Below are 19,936 nucleotides of genomic sequence, written 5' to 3'. Positions count from 1 at the left end.
TTGTTAACCTTTATTTTTTTTTTTAAATTACCATGTCCATCTTGTTAAAGGTTGCAGCACAGTACATTTAAATACATTTAACTTATGTTTATCTTTACTCATAAGGATTTAATATTCTAATCCTGAAGTCTGACATGTTGTGTTTTATAAACGTATGATAATGTTGTATACACATTAATAAATCAATTTTTCCAGAAATCCAGGACTCTGGTTCCTTCCGCAACTGTAAAATATTTTAGCCATCAGACCTCAACTTATCAGCCATCATTACATTTCTTTAACAACATGCTGTGTGCTAATATTCTGAGAGTTTTTTTCCACTCTTTTTTTGCAGAACAGTTAGTGCAAAAGCAAAAATAGACACAAACCAGATCATACAAGGGATACAAACTAGAGAATGTTTACGTATAATAATGCTAAAATAAACGTTACTAAATTCAAAAAATTATATTGTTTGTAAAACAAAAATTCGCTTTGTTATTCTGATCATGGCGTTATTTTTAATTAAATACTGACCGTTAAATGCAAGAGTTCCACATTTAAGGTTTGCCTTTTGGTCTCTCCGTGCGGTTTGTCCCTCGGTGCGCGCCGTCCGTCGACGTAACTTCCGCTGTTGCGTCTTTCCGGTTTTGATTAGCTCGTCCATGCTCTCGCTCCCGGAACGGAGAATTCTTCCTCACACCGCAGGCGGACTGGAGAATTAAAACCACAGCGACGATGTTCAAGCTGGAAGGACTCGGACCTAAAATGGATCCGGAGGAGATGAAAAAGAAAATGCGACAAGACGTGATATCGTCTCTGAGGAACTTTCTTATTTACGTCGCCCTTCTCAGAGCCAGTGAGTACAGACCACAGTCTGCGGTACCGAGCGGTGACATTGACATCAAGCCTCACTAACGCCACAATATCAACGTTTGTAAACAGGGCATCGGAGGTATTTAGGTCACACTTGGTCAGCTGTGATAACCAGTGCATGTAGTGCAGTAAGACTAGGATACAAACACTAGCTTTCTTGTCCCGATCCCATACAGGATTGAAAATATCCTAAAGGTCACTATACTCAAACATGTCTCACACACACTCACACACTCTCACTCACACACTCTCACTCACACACACAGTGCTGTTAAATTTCACTGGTGTCTAATAATCTGTGTTTTCTGTATCTACAGCTCCGTTTGTGTTAAAGAAGCTGGACAGCATATGAATGGAGCAGCTGATGGGTTCTCTCCACCGTCCACTGAGTTTCCTTCATCAGAAACAGCACGGACCACCATCATCATCTTCATCGCCATCATGAGCAGACAGCTGGGGCCACAGCAGCATCACCCCCACGGGGGACGACCAGTGTCTGTCCAACAGTGCACCGCAGAAAACAAACCTGTTATCAATTCTAGTCTTGTTTCTTGTTGTAAACTGTAGTCTGACTTTATACTTATTATTTTTTGTTATATAAATTGTTGATTGTTTAATCCTGCGTCATGCAATAAAGGGACACCATGTTGAATCTGCTTGTTTGAAACTGTGGCTGTTAGAGACAGAATGTTCAGTCCTGTTCCCAAAAATATGTAAACTACATATACACGTGTGTGTGTATATATGAGATACACCCTTAACACTAACTGACTGGCCTGCAGCAGAGATCTTTGCATTTGTTTTAAAGTCAATGCTAGCAATCTCTGCATCGTAAACTTATGGTAGGCCTGCACAACCAATTTTAATGGTAGAAATATTGGTAACAGTGTTACAGTGTTTGGTAAGATACTTTTTTTCATTTATCAAACTGATAAATAGGTTGCCTTCTCTGCGATGGGGACAAAGTACTTTCTGTTTTTAAAATCTCCATAATTACCAAGATTTAAAACCTTGAGGTGACTTGGTTTGTATCAGTTATGTCAACAAAATGTAAAAATGAAGCATAGTTTTAAAAAACGGTTTCTTGTGTGGTATTCTAAAAGTAAATGAAAACGACTAGGATTTTTTCATTTTACATTGATTTTCCATCACATTGTGGAATAATTTAACTGGCGAAGCAGCTATTACAGGATGGCGTGTATTTACAATAGTTTTACATTTAAACCTGTATTTTAAATAAATAAAATGGTTTAAAAAGAAACAAACAGCTGTGAATCACAGAAAAACTGAGTTGTACTTTCGGAGGTTCACCACCAGGGGGCGATGTTACATTGTAAAGATTGAGAGGAGCGACTGTGCCGTCGACAATGGATGCAAACTGCAGCGTGGCTGTGAGAGCGCTATGAATTGTGTACAATGAGAACTACGGAAGGGGGACGCTACAATTCAGGACATCGTGTTTGAGAAGCCGCAGTAAGAGAGGGAGAGCTGTGCGGACAGCGGGCGGTTGCAGTTGGAGACAAAGCCCGAGTCCGAGTCGCATCTTCCCGCCTCATTGCTGGACCAGGCCCGCCCATAGTCCGGAGCATCTCACGGAGACCCGGCTACAGCACAATGAACCGCTACACCGGAGGTAAGCTGACGTCAGCCTGGTGCCGCTTTCAGCATGATGAGACACACCAGTGAGACCTCCAAGATTAAATCAACTATTTCCAGCGGCCATCATGGACTTCCCAGGTCATTTCCAGCACATTTTCAAGCAGCTCAACCACCAGCGTCTGCACGCTCAGCTGTGTGACTGTGTGGTGGTGGTCGGGGGTCAGAGCTTCCAGGCCCACCGCTCCATCCTGGCGGCATGCAGCTCTCACTTCAGGGCTCTCCTGAGCTCCAGTGACAGCGCCGATGAGGCTGGAGGAGCTGACAGAGGCGAAGGGGGCGGCCCCAGTGTGATGGAGCTAGATCCAGAGGTGGTGACCCCCGAGGCCTTCTCCACCCTGCTAGACATGATTTACACCTCCACCCTCTCCCTGGGGGCGTCCAATGTGATGGATGTGCTGCTGGCGGCCTCGCACCTGCACCTGAACACTGTGGTGAAGGCATGCAAGCTCCACCTGTCCAGGAAAAACTTCCCTGCCTCGCCACCCAAAGGATGGAGGTCAGTGCAACAGCAGCAGCAGCAGCAGCAGTGTCTCCCCTCACTGGAAGAGCGGTCTTCCTCGCTTCGGCTGGTCTCCTCTGCTATGGAGGAGGAGTCAGATGAAGGAGGAATGGGAGTCGTGGTGAGCCAGTCGGTTGGGGGTGAAGATCCGGGGTTGTGGAGGAGAGTCAACGGCGAGCAGAGCACAGCGGCACCTTCGTCGAGGTATAAACGAAAGTCACACGAGGACAGGCTCGGCTGCAGGAAGAGAAGCTGCAGGCTGCCTGGGGAAAACTACAAGGAGTATTCTCCTACTGTGACCAGCAGAAGCACCGTCAGCACAGAGGAGGGAGAAGAGAATCTGCTGTCCCTGGACTGCCTGAAGACAGCTGACAGATTTTCGGAGAACCACGCTGATGATGAGGAGGAGGAGGAGGAGGATGTGGAGGAGAAATACGAAACAACAAAGGGAGAGTCAGAGGAGATCCAGCTACCAAGCCAGTCAGACAGCAGCAAAGGAGGTGTGTGGAAGAGGGATGGAGATCCAGATGGAGACACAGTGGTGAAAGTGAAGGTGGGAGAAGAAGGGGAGGAAGAGGAGCCAAAGATGGTGGTAATCGAGGTGAAAAAGGAAAACTTGGGGGCCTATTCCCCAGATTTAGATTCTCCCCCATCTCCACCACAAGAATGCACAGACAACTTGAACACACAAGTGGATGATGAGAAAAAGGACACTGGTGTTGGCTCTTTTCAATCTCAGCTGTGCTCAGATCTACAAACGGATGCACACAGAGGAGCAGAGGATTTGGGCGAGGACGGTGAAGGTCTGGACAGCCTGTCAGAGCTGGCCTTCTCCTGCTTCCTCAATCCCAGTGCCGACAATGTAATGGGAGCACTGGATGAAGAAGACAGCCTCGCTACTCTCACGGCTGCTGCCACTGCAGCTGCCGCCGCTGCCAGCGATGCTCCTGCAGCTGCTGGAAACATCGTGGTACCATGTCAAAACCCAGAAGAAGCAAACACCTCTTCTGCTCAGTCCTCCGATTCCTCCTCCTCTCTCGTTTTTCCAGTAACGCCTGTCCCCTTGCAGCAGCTTCTCCCGACTCAAAGCTCTGGTTTTAGCGACACGGTCATCCTACAGTCCACCCAGAACTCTTTAGCAGGGTTCCTGAGCGGCATCGGACCAGGCCTCAGTCTGGAGGCCTCCCTCGTCCAACCTTCCAGGGTCGGGAAATGCTCAGGGGCAACAACCTTCCGTCGCATCGCCCCCAAAGTGCCGCCTGGATCAGAAGCCGGCACCGATCCTTCCTATGGATCAGCGCCGGGGGAAGCTGCTGATCGGCCACCCCTAACCAGAGCTTCAGAGGATGTTCTGTCCAAGTGCAAAAAAGCAGCTGCTGAGGACCATGTGTTGTTAGTGGAAGGGGAGAAGAAATACGCATGCAACATCTGCTGTAAGACATTCATGAACCTGACTGACTGCAAGAAGCACATTCGTGTCCACACAGGAGAAAAGCCCTATCCCTGTCCCAAGTGTGGCAAACGCTTCAGCCAGTCGTCCCATCTATACAAGCACTCCAAGAATACCTGCCTCAACTGGAAAGACGATCAGTCATTCCCAGAACCTCTGCTCTGACCTCTTTGTGAGAGCTACACACAGTTCTGCATAAAAAAAAATCTAATTTAATAATTCCACAATTTATAAATCATTGATTGAGTAACATGAATTCAAAATGAAATAGGTGATGTATCTCCTATTTATTGTTTTCAATGTTAATGTTTCCAGATCTGAAACAGATGAATTGCAGCCAAACCCATGTAAATGCACTGAAACTATTCTCAAAGTACAACATGATTGAGTGATGAGACAATAAATAATGCACTTGGCGATTTTTATTGATCTACAAATCTATTTCAAGCATGAGGATTTTTATTAAAGAAACAAATGCACACCTTACATTATATTTCTACTGAACGATTTTTAGTCTTCAGAAAAAAATCCCATTTAACACAGAACCGGAGTGTTGTACTGTTTACTAACAGGAAACACGGAGCTTCATCATCAGGATAAAGTGCAGACCAACAAGTGTACATCTCACCTTCAAGGCAAGAAAACAAACCACTGACTCTATTTTGAAGGAAACACCTTTACTACTATATTCAAGGAGTGTAGCAACTGTAGTTCGTTAACATGAATCAAGACTTTGCACGGATCATTTCCTTCCTCAAAAATGCAGCATGCATATTAAAAGCACACTTCTGTGCAACTGTGATAGGATCAAACAAAACTATTGAGTTAACAATGACATTTAGAAAACATGTATCTGAACGACATGAGTATTCTTACTGTTCTTTCACTGCTTTGGTCTCCACATCAGAGACCATTATCAGATCAGTGCGTTACTGTTTTCTGACAACACCAGAGGCGGCACCAGGCGCTGCGGCTCCGAATCAGGCTCTAGAAGGTGAGTTCACTGGGCATCTCTGTGCCCCGTAAACCCCCCAGCAGGTTTCGTGCCACCAAAGCTGACATGACACCTCTTGTGGAGTAGGTGGCACTGCCGATGTGCGGCAACACCACTTCACAAGAGAAGAGGACAGAGAATACATTAGAAAGGAAAACCAAGGCAAAGTTTCACTTGTGAACATTTCTTTTGTTCTGCTCTGTCAACTCACCACAGTTTTTGAGTGTAAGCAGGGGATGGTTTGTGGGGAGTGGCTCGGGTGTCGTGACATCCAGTCCAGCTGCAGCTATCTGTCCACTGCTCAGAGCTTCGTACAGATCGTCCTGGTTCACCACAGCCCCCCTAAAGCCAATAGTTCACCATGTTGTCATCCTCGTGTATCACTAGCAAGTGTCAAAGATGCATGAGAATGATCCACAGCCATATTTCCAAGCTTTACACCCCTTTTAAAGTATACCTGCTTGAGTTGATGAAGACTGCAGTGCTCTTCATCTTGCTGAAGAAGGGTTTGTCACACAGGCCCTGGGTTTCTGGACTCAGGGAGCAGGAAACAACGATGAAGTCACTCTCAGACACAAGTGTGTCCAGGGGAACTGTTCGACAGAGAGAAGAGAGTTAAAAGAATATTAGATTTTCACTTCTGCAGTCCTGCCACTTCCACCTCGCTATGCTTTTTATTCGTTTGCCCTTTCTCTGTTGAAGTTTCTCTCCTCATTCTTACCAAATTCTCCATTCACCTCTGCGGCGTGGGCCTTGGCCGCTCTCCCCGTATACAGAAGTCTCTTCACTCCAAAGGGCATGAGTCTCCGAGCAATTGCCAAACCTGAACACAAACAACATATTATTCACCTACGGACAGGTTGTAAACTTTGTGAGGAAAATAATAATATCACATGTTGCGAGTTAGATATGTCAGCGTGGAATATGGCTTCGTCATATACCGAAGTAAGTGTAGGAATAACAGTAAGCCTTACCAATGCGTCCGAGTCCAATGATTCCTACTGTGCTGCCAGAAAGTCCATAGCCGCACAGCCAGAGAGGCTTCCACGAGCTCCAGCCACCACTGAGAGAGCAACACAAAAAACTGTTTGACCCATGTGTAGTGATCCATTAAAGCAATAACTTGTTGTTATGGTTAAAAAGAACCAGAAACACAATCAAGAAAACACTGATGTATGTAAATGTGTAACTTGGTGAGACTGACTTTTTGACCTCCTCAACTCCCTCTGGTAATCTGCGAGCGGTGGCCAGCAGCAGAGCAACAGTCAGTTCAGCTGTGGCATCAGTCAGCACATCTGGAGTGTATCCAACACGTATTCCACTGGTGAAAACACAGCAGTGGAACTTCAAGAGGCCATGTGACACTAGGGTCTACTAGTCGAAGCTTGGTTTTGTCAGGATAAGATGCGTAACCTACCGTTTTTGTATTTCATCAAGAGCCATGTGGTCGAATCCCACAGACATGGTGCTGATTACTTTAAGGTTTGGCCCTGTAATCAGAGACAGACCAGCTGTAAACTGAAATCTAGACACAAGTTCATTTCATCAACATTGCTACTGGTTTTGGATATGCTCCGATTAGTTGATTCGTAGAAAATAAGCCAGCAACAAATATTGATCGTTGTTGAATAATTAAATGGAATTTATGCACAAGCAAATCTGACTGGGAGACTTTGTTGAATCTTCCTTGATTGATTGCTTGATTAGTACAAGAGAGAGAGAGAGAGAGAGAGAGAGCGAGAGAGAGAGGAGGGGTACCTGCAGCATCCAGAACCTCAGCATCGATCTTGTCTGACAGCAGACACACGAGACCGTGAGCCCTCTGCACACCTTTGAGGAGCTCCTCTCTCGGCACAGGTTCATCCGAGTCCCACAGACACACCTCACACCTGAGACAGGAGGAGACTGAACTGAATCTGACTGATACACGAGCATGAAGCCTGTAGTCTGTAAGGAAAAACAAACAGCAGTGTGTGTGTGTGTGTGACCCTGGCAGAGGTCACAGGGTCACATCTTTAGATCCTCACAGAGTGTAAGTGTGACTGAGTAACATGACCCACAACACTGATGACTGTACAGACAGTCAGTACAAACACTTCCTTACTATATGAATGGGACATTTACTCAAAACAGGCACACACACACACACACACACACACACACACACACAAACACACTCTCTCTGGTAGCTGATAAATGCTACGCTGCTTCGCCGATATCAAATGACGGTTAGAAATACGTCCTACTCTCCGGCCGCAGACAGGATCTTCATTCCCTCCGGCGGGATGCGCCTCGTCACGAACACCTTCATGACTTTTGCAGCCGCCTGCATCACACACTTGGAAGTGACTTTTAAATCCTTTGGAGAGCAGGCGAGCAGGAGAACAGGAAACCGTGACGTCTGCGAGGTGGACACGTGTGTTCACAGGCCGCCCGGGCTCATACTTCTTCACTTTTCACAGTGGAACAGCTACAGCTGGTCACAGCACGAAGGAAGTGGGTTTATTTCATACAAGTGCGCATGCGCGGGGCATGGGCTCTATCTTTTCTCTAAGGGACTACTTTTTCTGTTCAAATCAGATGGAATGGAATGTCAAAGATCAAACTAAATAGACAAACACTTTGTATTTTCTGTCGATGTTGGTCAGGCTGTCAGGAGATTAAATGTTTGCAAATAACAATATTAAAATAAATCAGTCACATGGAGACATCTGGGTCTGCGCCGTGGAGCTGTTTCATTCTTTCTTTATTCGTTTATTTTGGAGCGAAGTGTGATTCTCCCCGGTCCCTCTTGCCTTAGTAAGGGCATGTTTACGTTTCTCTGGTTTGGCGTCCTCGGTTCGTGTAGGGAAAAAAAAGTAAGGAGGGGACAATGTCGTCATGACGCATGCGCATCGAACTTGATCGAAAATACAATACAAAGTAACCAGAACACATACAGAATGAATTCGGAAATTAGGTAATTAAAGTGTTCTCTCAACAGAAACCTTGAAGTACTAAAACACTTGAGGGTTTACATTTGATGCTACTTTAACTTTAACTCCACTTAACCTCTAAAGGGAAGTGTAACTACAACAATGAGCTTGTGAATATTAAGACATGATGGTATAAATGTGATGCATCAACAGCCAACATATTACAAGCTACAATAGTCTGAAGAAGTAGCAATGGGATCAACATTGAGTAGAACATTGCAATATCGTTTATACAGAAATGCACGAGTAATATTTATTTTAAAATTGTTATTAAACATAACAATGACAGGGGCCATTTTGTTGCATATATGGTACATTTATTGCTGACAATACTTTTAATTTGACTCAAATTAACAAATTGCAGCATTTTGATTAGTTTAGAGTAGAGTAAAGTATTTTAAGTTTAGAGTACTTATGGTATGGCTATTTATTTTTTTACTTAGGGTATATTAACAATCTGAATACATCCTCCACCACTTGCAGCCAGGCTTTGAAAAAAAGAAACAAGATGTTCCTTTCTTTCGACCATTTTGACCACTCCAAAATCTAAAAAACAACAACACGAGGACCAAGTGAACAAGACAAAAATCACTCCACAAGGAGAAAGGGGGGAATGAAAGGACTAGGACTTGTTTTACACACCATGCTTCTCTATAATGAAGATTATGGTCCACTGCATTTTTCTTTTTTTTATGAGTTGAAGGGCTTTGAAGTAAGAGAGGAAAAGGAGCAATGAGCATGTTCTTCATACAAGCTTTACAAAAAATACATTAAGAAACATACAACCAGGGGACAAGGTCACACAAAGTTCATCGTCTGTACGTTCAGGTTTTGGATTCCCTCCCTACTTTAGTATAGAATTAGTTTAATAATTAAACTAATATATATTTAAATATAAAGTTTCATTTCCTTTTCAAAACTAATAACGGATGGCTTAAAGTGACTATATTTGGATTTGTGAGCATGTGATTTACACAATGAAATTCATTATATAGCATAACAGTATATTTATAAGACTTTTTTCAATGGCCACCGCGGGCGCACGTCGACGTACCGTGCGTATGACGTCACTGTCCCCTCCCTCGCCGAGCCCTCCTCCGCCGGGTCGGCCGCTGCTGTAGATGGTGAAGTCCGCTCCCTCGTAAGGAGCCGTCGGTGCAGACAAGTAGGCACCAAAGCAGGAAACTGGAGTAGTAGGGGGAGACACGTTCTGTGGGAGAGGTGAGGAGTTTGTCTTCTTCGTATTCATTTCATTATTAGTAGTAGTAATAAATCACGTCCTCTTGGACTCAGCAGCAGCAGCAGCAGCAGCCAACCTTAGTCGCCAGCTGTTGCTGGCTCCGACTCTGCGGCGACGGGCTCCGCAGCATGTTGTGTTCGTGGTGAGATGCAGAGGCGAAGCTCGGTGCGTTTTGAGCTCGACAGTCAGGATCAGATCATCTCGTTCTATCATACTCATCCGTTCACTGTGTCCGGACATGAAGTCGGTGGACGAGTCGCCACCTGTGTACAGGTTAAAGCGTTACCACATATGTGCTGTCATGTAAACCGATAACGTCCATGCGTTCACGTTGCTGACATGGTGACGGTCAGCTGTGGTTCGCTTGTGGTTTAATTGTGTGAGTTTAACATTGAAATCTCACCAGAACAGTTTATTTTAATATTATCCATTCATTGCAATGAATTTGAGTATAATTTATTTTGTAATGGTCAGTTGTACATCACACAATGACCTGTGACCACAACCCTGAGGCACCTTCTTCAATTCGACACCACTTTATCACCAAGAACTATAAAATCATGTCCAAGTGCAACAAGGAAATAAATTATAAGCATTTAAATGCTATTTTTAGTCTTCCTTTCTATTCTGCCTCTGTGTTTTTAATTATTACATCCATATTTATGTGGTATATTGACAATGCAGTTTCATATTTGTTTATGTAAATAATGACAATAAATTATAATATTAAAATAGTTGACCACTATATATATATCTATTCTTACATATTCTTTTTTTTTTTTACCTTGCTGGTGTTAATGTTGATTACGAAAATATTGTAACAATTTCATTGTAACAAGTCAACATGTTGCATCACATTGATACAAAGTAAATACTGATACTGATCCAGTAAATGCAAAAACATCATGAAGCAATCTTGGCCTAATACCACATGACACACGTCCACGTGCTACACAAAGACAACTGGACTTGTCGAGGTTCTTGAAGACGTTTAGCCTCTCATCCGAAAGGCCTCTTCAGTTCTGCTTGACTGGCGTCCCGGGCATCTGACCCTTTGAAAGTCCTTGAGGTCACATGTGAGTCATTGACCCAGCCGCCCATCATGTGAGTTGTTGGGGGGGTCACATGAGTTGTGGTATGAATGGGTGTCTGCCCTGAGAGGGGATCCCAAGACTGCATTGTAAGTGGCTGAAAATTGATGTTGTAGCTGTAGATCACCTCTTCCTGACTTCATCAGTCCAAGTAGAGTAAATTGCTGTCCTAAAATATAAACTGTCTTCAGACACTTATTTTATCTCCAATGCAATGCCTATTTTTTCTTGTTGGATATACACAAACTGAATTATTCATGTGTCATTTCAGAAAAATATTCCAGCGTTTGCCCCACCCACTGCACACTTTTGGCTGAGGAACCTGCAGAGCCTGTCTGAGCTTGTCAGCAACCAAGGGTTTAGTGTAGGTTTAGTGCAATGGCTCTGTTGACCCTGCACAGGATTCCATCTCTCTGCACCGCTCCAGTGAGTTCACTCATCACTACTCCCTGTTGTACGCAAAAAACACACTGGGGATTTTGCATCGAATCCTCAGCTATGAAGTTAATTTTTTCTCCAGCAGGGGTGATCCACGACTATATGAGCGGTTCACGTTGGACACTTTGTGGGTATCGTCACTGTATTTCCCTCAATGATGATGAGGCTGTTTTTGTTTTCCATTTGTTGCCAGGGTTGTGGCAAACACACCACAAATAAATGTGGTCAGCAAATTGATTTCGCTCCCATTCACATTCATCACAGCAGTGTCATGGATTGATTGAATCACTGGCTTGTCTGTCTAAAACGTCACGGTTACTGTAGCTGTTTAATCACATTAACACCGTATCATTAAGCCTCTGTCCGTAACGTTATCTCTTCTCTCATTCTATCATTCTTTCGTTGAGATGATTTTACTTTATGCCAGAGGTTTGTTCTTTTCTCCTAGTGTTTATCATTTCCAACTAAACCATAGATGACCTGACTGTGGGTCCAAATCTCATTTTTTGCACATTTTGTCTCAGAATCTAATCTCTCTATTATCTTAACTTGTGCTCTTTCCTTTCCTTTTTTTTTCTTCTTCAAAACCTCATCGTTCCTCTCCTGGCTCCTGCCCACTTCTCCTGTTACGTTTCAGTTTTTTTTTCTTGACTCTGTCTGGACTTGTGAGTTGCGTAAAAGGTAAAGTTGCTGTCTCCGTAAACCCTTGATACTACTGCTACTTACTCTTGTTTCTTCTCCCCTCCCACTTTTTGAATTACTTATCTACTTGATTTCCTTATTCTTTCTTTCTAGAGTTTCACTGCCAATCTCTGTGTTCTTTTCTTCCCCCTCCTAAGTGTCCTCTTTCCTCTACTCACATATCACTCTTTGTGTCCGTCTGTCTTCCACTGCACCATATCTGTGTTGCACCACGTTTCACCCGAGAAAATGACTGAACTGTTTTTCCGTCCATTTGTGTTGCCACTTTTAGCAGGAAAAACATTGCACGTGCTGCCACTCATGCTCCCAGGAAGCTTGTTATAGTGTTTAAACACATTTGTCTTAGAAATGCGACTTTGTGGGAGCATTAGAAACAGTGAGCAGTGTATTCTCATTGCAATTAGTCCATTACAACAACTCAAGCATCTGCTTTCAAATGTCTTGGGGATGTGCATATGTCAAATATCTTTCCTAATCTTAAACAGCCTGCTAAAAAGAATCGTCGCAGTCTGCTGGAGTGTATAGACAAAAAAAAATAAACTGGCATGAAAAAAAAGGGGAAAAAATCAGCATCAATGAAAATAACATAATTTGAGGTTTGTATAAAAAACCTGAATCACTCAAACACAACTTCTTGGTGAGTTTCTCTTGTGTGTGTTTTTTATCTTTTAAGGATGAAAGCTTCCAAAGAAGTCCGAGACTTCAGAAAAGGTAGATCTACACCCACGTCCCCTCTGGATTGTGATTCCACCCGTAACCGAATGACAAGCATCCGCTTGACGACGGCAGTGTTAAGACTGACTGATGTCTGTCCGCCTCTACAGGGAAAGCTTTGCCCTTGTGAAGGGGGCGGTGCTCCTGCTGGAAGAGGGCCAGGTGGTGGGCCTTCACGAGCAGACCTCTCCCACTGCGACTTCTCCCGGGAAGCAAGTCGGACGAGCGTCGGACACCCAGCACAGACACATCCACGCCATGCTCGAGCAGCTCAGACCAGAAGATAACATCCAGCTGGTGAGTCCTCGTGCTCCCACACACGTTTGAAACAAGATCAGTAAAACCTAAAAAGTGTCACACAAAGAGACTTTTATCTTCACTTATTCTGTTTACAGGTGAAGGTCACAGGTCATGGTCATCACATCAGAATGTTGAGTTCACCCCTGTAGTAGATGTATGGAATCATTTTGCAGTTTTATAATCCCTAACCCATTAATCGATACAAAATCTATGGATGCATAGATCTGATATTCAGGATTGGTACCTTTTTTCGATACTGACATTATTTAGGGAATAGAGAGACTGCAATGGTGTGACCAATCCATAATCCCCATTAATATCCTCACAAAATAATATGTTCATGCATGTCTCAGCCCATTTACTGCAAAAAAAACAAACATATTACCATTGTTTTCAACAGCATTCCTCTGATTTTGAGATTAAACAGTAAGAGATTTGGTGTTAGATTAGTTTGAGACTTGCAGAGACGTGAATAATAACTGATATGGGTAATCCATGTAAATCTTGTTATTGCCGCTTTGCAATAGTGTTCGCATCAGCGGCTGTTTACTTACCAATCTTTAAAATAATCTGTGCCTTCAGCTTTATGACCTGACTAACAATGCCATTTGATGTATCGCCCCAAAAATTATTTAAAACCAGTGGTTGGAAAAAAACAACTACTCAATCAATCTAAAACATAATATTTTCTTCAGATATAGAAGATTAAGAGATGATAGGCTAAAAAAGAAAAGAACATCGATATGTTTCTTTAAGTGGACTAAAGCCAGTGGCTGCTCTCTGTAAACATAACACTGACTTCCTTGATTTGATTTTCTCAGGACGGACAAGGAAAATAAGGCACAGGATATTTTATCCCGTGTGTAAGCAGCCACGTTTATTGGGAGTCATGGGCAACTCCTGACTTGAGAAGAAACTAGCTGCACAGATAATACACCAGACCTGATGCCTTCCTCTGGATCTCGTCTCTGTCTCACACAACCTCTGCCTCTCTGCTGCTCTTGTTCTCTCTGTCATGCAGGCGGTGCAGTTGGAATCTGTTAACCCGACCAGAGTCAGGTATCTTATCATGGTTTCCACCCTTGGCAGCAAACAGGAGAGCATCCTGCTGGGCATGGATTTCCCCAACTCAGACAGGTGCGTGTAACTAAACAACATAAGAATTCCATTCAGTTAACAATTTCTGGTTCAGGTTTGACTCTTTTGGAAAATGTGTTCCTTGTCTTGAGTCTCCGTGTCCTCGTTGCTTCTTCGCAGTGATCAGTGCACCATCGGCTTGGTTCTGCCCGTATGGAGTGACACGCAGGTGTATCTGGATGGAGACGGGTAAGAAACATTTAAAAGTAAACATTTAAAAAACAAAAAAGGAGCAGTAGAGGGAGAGAGAGAGAGATAAAATGTGTAAAAATCAGAAGCAATGGTTCTGGGAGCCTGCAGCACAGATGGTGGAGCTCGATGTCTGGGATTCTGGCCAGAGATAATGAGATTGAGTAATGACTCTATTTATGGAGTTGAGTCATTCTCCAATCGTTCTCCGTAAATTACAACTGCTCCCGTCACTCACGCAGTCCCTGAGGTAACCGTCGAGCTCACGTGTTTTTGAAAGAAATGTATGGTTTCCTTCTTTATGTGGCAGTATATGAAGGTCAGAGAGTGCAGCCTGGTAAACATACTCCCTGGTTGCGCTGTAGTGCATCCAGAGCCTCCAAACGTCCACTCCAGTTCAGTTTTAGTGTAAATAATCGTTAAAAAATCAGCCCTGATTTGATTAGAACGTGTCAGGGCTATCAGCTGCTGTGTTCATCTGCGTCAGGCTGGATCGCACCTCCAACTGTGCCAATTTCTCTCTCTCACATTCACTGTCCTCACATTTTCTTTCCCTGCTTTCTTCCCAAGACCAATCACTAATTTACACTGAACAACTCAATAATAATGTCACTCAATTCTTTAAAAAAAAAGAACGGAACTCTGGTCTGTGTTCACGGTCGACTTTGTAGCAATGCTCATAATGCTTCTTAACAGTGTGACTTCCTCTTTTCTATTTCTTCTCTTTCTCTTCCTCCGACTTAAATATCAGAGCTCATGTTTGACTCTTTCTCCACAGTGGCTTTAGCGTGACCTCAGCAGAAGAGACCAGGATCTTTAAGCCTGTCTCCATGCAGACCATGTGGTGAGTGACATGCTGACACCCAGGTATTACTGTCATTATACCACGGCTATGAACCTATCAGATCGCTTGATTTGAGCTACCCATTTAATAATGTACTTTTTATGGCATCCAGCACAACACATCCAGAAGTACCTCATCATGAACTCCACACATCTACTTTGTGTGGTGACATTTTCCCCTTCTCCCCACTGATGTAAGGTCAGTGCTGCAGGCGTTGCATGGCTGCTGCGAGCGGGCGGTCAAGGCAGCGGTGATCCCGGGCTGCGGCCTGGAATGGGCCGAGCACTACCACAAGCTCATCGAGTCAGATCGCTTCTGTCTCAATGAGTGGGAGGCCATGAACGACCTGGAGTCGGTCCGCAGGGACATTAGTGGACAGAGGTAAGCAGCTGTTTCTCTTTCTCATCTTTTCCCATTGCTCACGCGCAACTGTCAATCTGCGCTTAATGTTTTTTACTTTTCCTTTCGTTGGGGAAGCTCGGCAGACAGACTCTCCGACGAGACGCTGATCAAAGAGCACCTGAGAGACATTATGAGGACCGAAGACCTGGACAACCTCACGTCGAAAATGGTGAGATGGGGCAGACGAGGAAGTGGGCTTGGATAAAAGACGGAGAAAATAATAGGTCCAATATGTTTACAAACCTGCATAACGTGAGCTTTCCTTTGCTTTGCTGTAGGTGCACTCCAGCCTACAGGCAAGGATGGGCTTTGATATGAGACCTTACAAAGAGTACATTGACAACGAGATCCTGGTCACCATGGCTCAGATGGACAAACCCTCTAAAATATTCGACTATCTTTATCTGGTGAGAGAAATAGTCGCTCGGGCTCAGAGATAGTAAGACGTTTTATGTTACCACCACAGTCAAGAGGCTTTGTTTTGCTTTGGTCGGTAAACTTACAGAAATGTGCTTTCACCAGGATGTTGTATTTGACTGTAACTTCCCCTTTGTGGCAGATGTGTTCACAGCGATAGGGAAGACGGCTGTGTAAGGCCTTTTCTTTTCTTTTCCTCCTCTGGCCCTTCAGTTGAACGTGTCCTTCTTTATCTGGTTTCAGGGCTCTGAGTGGAACGCAGCAAACTTTGAGGAGCTGCAGAAAAACAAGTCAGTTTTTTCCTGCTGCACCATTTTCTGTAGCTCTGTGTTTCCTTCCTGTTGTCTCGTCGCAAGGGTCATACTGCGTTGTGTTTCCCTGAGTCACCACCGCGGCTCTTATGTTTGTGTCCGTATGTTTTTCAGTGTCGGCTACATTCTGAATGTGACGAGAGAGATTGACAACTTTTTCCCAGAATCCTTCACCTACATGAACATCAGAGTGTACGATGTCGAAGCCACAGACCTGCTCCCTCACTGGACAGACACATACAAGTTCATCAACACTGCAAGGTACAGTAGTCCTGAGGCCATACAGTCTGTCAAGCAAAGTCTCCAAACCACTGAGGGAGCTTCTCTTGATCTCTGCAGGAAGAGCGGACAGGCGGTGTTGGTGCACTGTAAGATGGGCGTATCGCGCTCTGCATCCACGGTGATCTCCTACGCCATGAAGCAGCAGCGCTGGCCGCTGGATGTGGCGTTGGCCTATGTCCGGGATCGCCGTTCCATCATTAAGCCCAATGAAGGCTTCATGAAGCAGCTCCAGACCTACAACGGCATCCTCAAAGCAAGGTCAGGCATAGTATTAGTGTTATCTCATTTTTGGGATTTTGCTGTTATTTGTGATCTTTTTTGTTTTGTTTTTTAAAGTTGATTTATTGACTCAAGCCGTGTGTTCATTCATCATTCCAGCCAGCAGCGTCACAGCAAACTCTGGAGGAGTAAGTCGAGAGAGCAGAGACAAAAGTCTGTATGCAAAGAAGAGGGAGGAGGGGAAGGAAAGCCAGAAGAGGAAGAGGAGGAAGAGGAAGAGGAAGAGGAGGAGGATGAGGGACTTCATGAGGAGGAGGAGGAGGATGAAGACAGTCCCGATGAAAAAGATTCAGGTTGCTCTGAGAATGAAAAAGATGAATCAGAGGTGGAAACAGAGGTAATTAGTTATAACAATGATATCTTATCCTTTTTTTTAATCTTCATGGCTTCAATCCTTTTATCTTGTCAATAAAAACTCTCACCCAGGTGTTTGAAGAACCCGTCCCCACGTCCGACACCAGTCAGGCACGTGGGCAGACAGAACCGTCGCGTGACAATCCCATAATAACTGTAAATGAACCAGAAAAGGTACACAAGGCTGCCTAATACGATGAAGCTGCATTTCCCCACACCACTGTAACCTTAGCTGTAGCTAATGTTTTTGATATTGTTTAAAAAAAATGTATTTCTGTCCCACAGGTCGCTCCGAGTGTTAATCGCAGCGGCAGGATGAACCTCTTCTCCCTAATGCAGTCCATCAGTGAACTGGATGACGGGGATAAGGGACAGGTAAATGAAGCGGTGCATCGAGGACAGGGACTGATCAAACTTCCAGTCTGCCTTTCACACTCTTTGTTTTTGTTGTCGGCCGCACTTACATAGATACAAGTGGCTGATATGTTAGATTAGGACATTTACTCTGGAAAGAGGTAGGGGAGAGGACGATCAAAAGCTTTAAGTAACTGCTATCGCACTTGAATTCAGTTTTCATTTTAACTGTTAGCAGTTGCTGTATTGACTGGTGATATCACTCATGTTTTCCCAAGTTTGTCAGTGTGTTTTTAGTTGGTACAAAAGTACAAAAGTACAACCCTAACCCTAACCCTTTTGCCTTTTTAAAATTCTTCTCAACTTTTTATGTTAAAAGGTTGAGTGACGGTGTCAGGAAATGGCAGATACAGGAAACATACTGTAAATTACATATGTGGACTTTACCACTTTCAATTTCCTCACTCTCTCATGATGTGCTGTAATCTTTTACAGCTTCATTTACCTGGCCTCAAGTTAAAAATTAACCATCAAATTTCTCAATGGGCTCTATTTGTTCTGCTCTGTGGCAATTATGGCTGCAATTATTGTTTAGTTTAATTAAGGATTAATCTGATGATCATTTTTTTCAGCTAGCTGCTTCATCTTGACGTATTTACTGTGCTTGATTAGCCAAACAGTGAAATATTTTCAATCTACTTTCACACATGACAAAGAAAAACAACAAAGAAACTGGAACCAGATAATAATTGTCAATTTTGCTTTAAAAAGGTCTGTTTTTATTCATTCTCTACCAATCATCAATTGATTAACCTGCTATTCGTTGCAGCTCCAGCACCGACGCTCTTTTCCTGCTCTGTATGTAACCGCTCTTCTACTTGATTCTTCTTTTCAAAGCTTCCTGGGAGTCCGAGGCGGTCTCCAGGACAACGGAGGCGAAGCCAGGCTCGGCGTGGTCTGATTCACCAGAAGGCGTGTGTGGATGTTTCACCTGAACCACGCAGCCTGCCTGACGCCGGTCCGAGCAAACCCTGAAGTGAAGGTGGCCGAGCAGGGAGAGGAGAGGAGAGGAGAGGGTCCTACACAGGAGGAAAAACATGGTGGTGGAGAAACTCTGGAACATGAAGCCTGAAGGAAAGTGTGCTCTAGTAAACATGCCAAGGTTTTTAATACACTGCTTTATAGATTATTTAGATGTTGAAACTTTGAATTTATGTTTTCAAGGTAATTTTGATCACATCTCTCCTTTCATAATTATTAGAACTGAAGGGTCACTGTTGATAAAAACATCTTGCTGCAATATTGCTATATCAGTAAAAGTCATGATATCTTATGATATATTGTTGTTATGGTTTATTGTTTTGAGAACATATCCTACCACATACTGACGTAACAGTGTCTTCCTCCATGTAGCCTCCTCTTTCTCACCTCTTCCCTTCTTCAGCCCTCCACAGATTGTATCTATGCAATGACTCTTCTTTTACGGTTCTGTATGAATCAGGCTGTATGCTGCCAATCCAAAGTAGACGGTTTTAAATGTTTTTTCATATCGTCTCTTTTTCTCATCAGAAGTCATTTTTTTATGTATGTTACTCACAGACGTGAGGACTTCACTATGTCAAAGCTGTGCATCATGGACCATGTTAGGGACAGTTTTTAATGGCACAAGCCTGTTTTCCAAACTATGTATTCCAATGTGCCAATGAAAAATATTCATCACATCATAAGGTTTAAAAAACAAACATGTCACCCATTTTATTTTCATTCATTCCATTTAAACACCAGCACTGAGTGCCTTTAACCTGAGAATGAAATACGACCCTATGACTGGTGTTTTTCACGTTTTTATTACAAGGTGGTTGCTGGACTTTGAATGGATCTTGTACTAGTTCTTCACTTGGTTTGAGTACAGTATAAATGTGACTTCTCCAAGGTTTTTCATGTATGCATTAAGCTTATATATAGAGTATATATATCGACACATAATTGATCTTGAACTGGGTGCATGTCATGTGTTTTATACCAGCCTGTGAGATCAAATCCTTCATGTATTTATATGGACATTGAATGGATAAATTATTCAATATATTGTTTTCAGATTTATGAGTACTAGATGTTGATGTGGAACATTATATCACGCTGGCATTAATATTTATCCAGAGAACCCAAGCTACAGCTTACTTTACATTTAACGTGCATGCTCAGTGAAAAAACAAACATGCACTTTATAATCTCAAAAACACACACACACACACACTGTTCCCACTGCCTGAGCCAACATCACGCTGTAATATGTTCAAAATGATTGATGATCCTTTTTTTTTTTAAAGAGTTCTTTTTCCACGTCTCTATGCCTTGTTGCTTTAATATCTCTGCTGTCTGCATCTCACTCGTTTACAACAAGCACTAAGTGGAAAAAATAAACAATTACCCTCAAACAAACTGATTTG

At 43.5% G+C, this 19,936-nt stretch overlaps 4 protein-coding genes across 4 annotated transcripts; 3 read left to right on the top strand and 1 right to left on the bottom strand.

Moving 5' to 3' along the window:
* The first annotated feature begins 610 nt into the window (after positions 1-610).
* tomm5 (translocase of outer mitochondrial membrane 5 homolog (yeast)) lies at positions 611-1,511 on the top strand. Its single transcript, XM_035650257.2, has 2 exons — positions 611-838; positions 1,173-1,511. The coding sequence occupies exons 1-2, from the start codon at positions 718-720 to the stop codon at positions 1,205-1,207; spliced, it is 156 nt and encodes a 51-aa protein (XP_035506150.1). The 5' UTR covers positions 611-717; the 3' UTR covers positions 1,208-1,511.
* A 674-nt stretch (positions 1,512-2,185) lies between these two features.
* LOC118319692 (zinc finger and BTB domain-containing protein 5-like) lies at positions 2,186-4,888 on the top strand. Its single transcript, XM_035650254.2, has one exon. It carries the CDS (start codon positions 2,580-2,582, stop codon positions 4,626-4,628), a length of 2,049 nt encoding a protein of 682 aa, XP_035506147.2. The 5' UTR covers positions 2,186-2,579; the 3' UTR covers positions 4,629-4,888.
* Positions 4,868-7,964, bottom strand: grhpra (glyoxylate reductase/hydroxypyruvate reductase a). The gene is made up of 9 exons (XM_035650256.2): positions 7,704-7,964; positions 7,216-7,346; positions 6,875-6,947; positions 6,662-6,778; positions 6,432-6,520; positions 6,179-6,280; positions 5,915-6,050; positions 5,669-5,799; positions 4,868-5,572 (listed from the first exon to the last, which is right to left on the bottom strand). The coding sequence occupies exons 1-9, from the start codon at positions 7,787-7,789 to the stop codon at positions 5,451-5,453; spliced, it is 987 nt and encodes a 328-aa protein (XP_035506149.1). The 5' UTR covers positions 7,790-7,964; the 3' UTR covers positions 4,868-5,450.
* A 1,542-nt stretch (positions 7,965-9,506) lies between these two features.
* On the top strand, positions 9,507-19,928 carry si:ch211-203d1.3 (protein phosphatase Slingshot homolog 3). The gene is made up of 17 exons (XM_035649546.2): positions 9,507-9,653; positions 11,035-11,189; positions 12,577-12,614; positions 12,728-12,914; positions 13,939-14,054; positions 14,175-14,243; positions 15,022-15,087; positions 15,286-15,468; positions 15,565-15,658; positions 15,768-15,896; positions 16,150-16,196; positions 16,332-16,478; positions 16,557-16,757; positions 16,878-17,115; positions 17,205-17,306; positions 17,418-17,507; positions 18,384-19,928. Exons 2-17 carry the CDS (start codon positions 11,142-11,144, stop codon positions 18,519-18,521), a joined length of 1,893 nt encoding a protein of 630 aa, XP_035505439.2. The 5' UTR covers positions 9,507-9,653; positions 11,035-11,141; the 3' UTR covers positions 18,522-19,928.
* Positions 19,929-19,936: the final 8 nt, after the last annotated feature.

Source organism: Scophthalmus maximus, chromosome 9, assembly GCF_022379125.1.
Source record: "Scophthalmus maximus strain ysfricsl-2021 chromosome 9, ASM2237912v1, whole genome shotgun sequence".
In the NCBI taxonomy this organism is placed as follows: domain Eukaryota; kingdom Metazoa; phylum Chordata; class Actinopteri; order Pleuronectiformes; family Scophthalmidae; genus Scophthalmus; species Scophthalmus maximus.
The sequence above is the reverse complement of the archived record's forward strand: the minus strand, read 5'-3'. Positions and strand labels throughout refer to the sequence as shown.

Coding starts and splice junctions, on each gene's coding strand:
- grhpra (XM_035650256.2), bottom strand. CDS start 7,789: ATGCAGGCGGCTGCAAAAGTCATGAAGGTGTTCGTGACGAGGCGCATC. Junction 7,347..7,703: donor ATCCTGTCTGCGGCCGGAGA/GTAGGACGTATT, acceptor CTCCTGTCTCAG/GTGTGAGGTGTGTCTGTGGG. Junction 6,521..6,661: donor GGAGTTGAGGAGGTCAAAAA/GTCAGTCTCACC, acceptor TTGCTCTCTCAG/TGGTGGCTGGAGCTCGTGGA.
- LOC118319692 (XM_035650254.2), top strand. CDS start 2,580: ATGGACTTCCCAGGTCATTTCCAGCACATTTTCAAGCAGCTCAACCAC.
- si:ch211-203d1.3 (XM_035649546.2), top strand. CDS start 11,142: ATGGCTCTGTTGACCCTGCACAGGATTCCATCTCTCTGCACCGCTCCA. Junction 14,244..15,021: donor GTGTATCTGGATGGAGACGG/GTAAGAAACATT, acceptor CTTTCTCCACAG/TGGCTTTAGCGTGACCTCAG. Junction 15,088..15,285: donor GTCTCCATGCAGACCATGTG/GTGAGTGACATG, acceptor CACTGATGTAAG/GTCAGTGCTGCAGGCGTTGC.
- tomm5 (XM_035650257.2), top strand. CDS start 718: ATGTTCAAGCTGGAAGGACTCGGACCTAAAATGGATCCGGAGGAGATG. Junction 839..1,172: donor CGTCGCCCTTCTCAGAGCCA/GTGAGTACAGAC, acceptor CTGTATCTACAG/CTCCGTTTGTGTTAAAGAAG.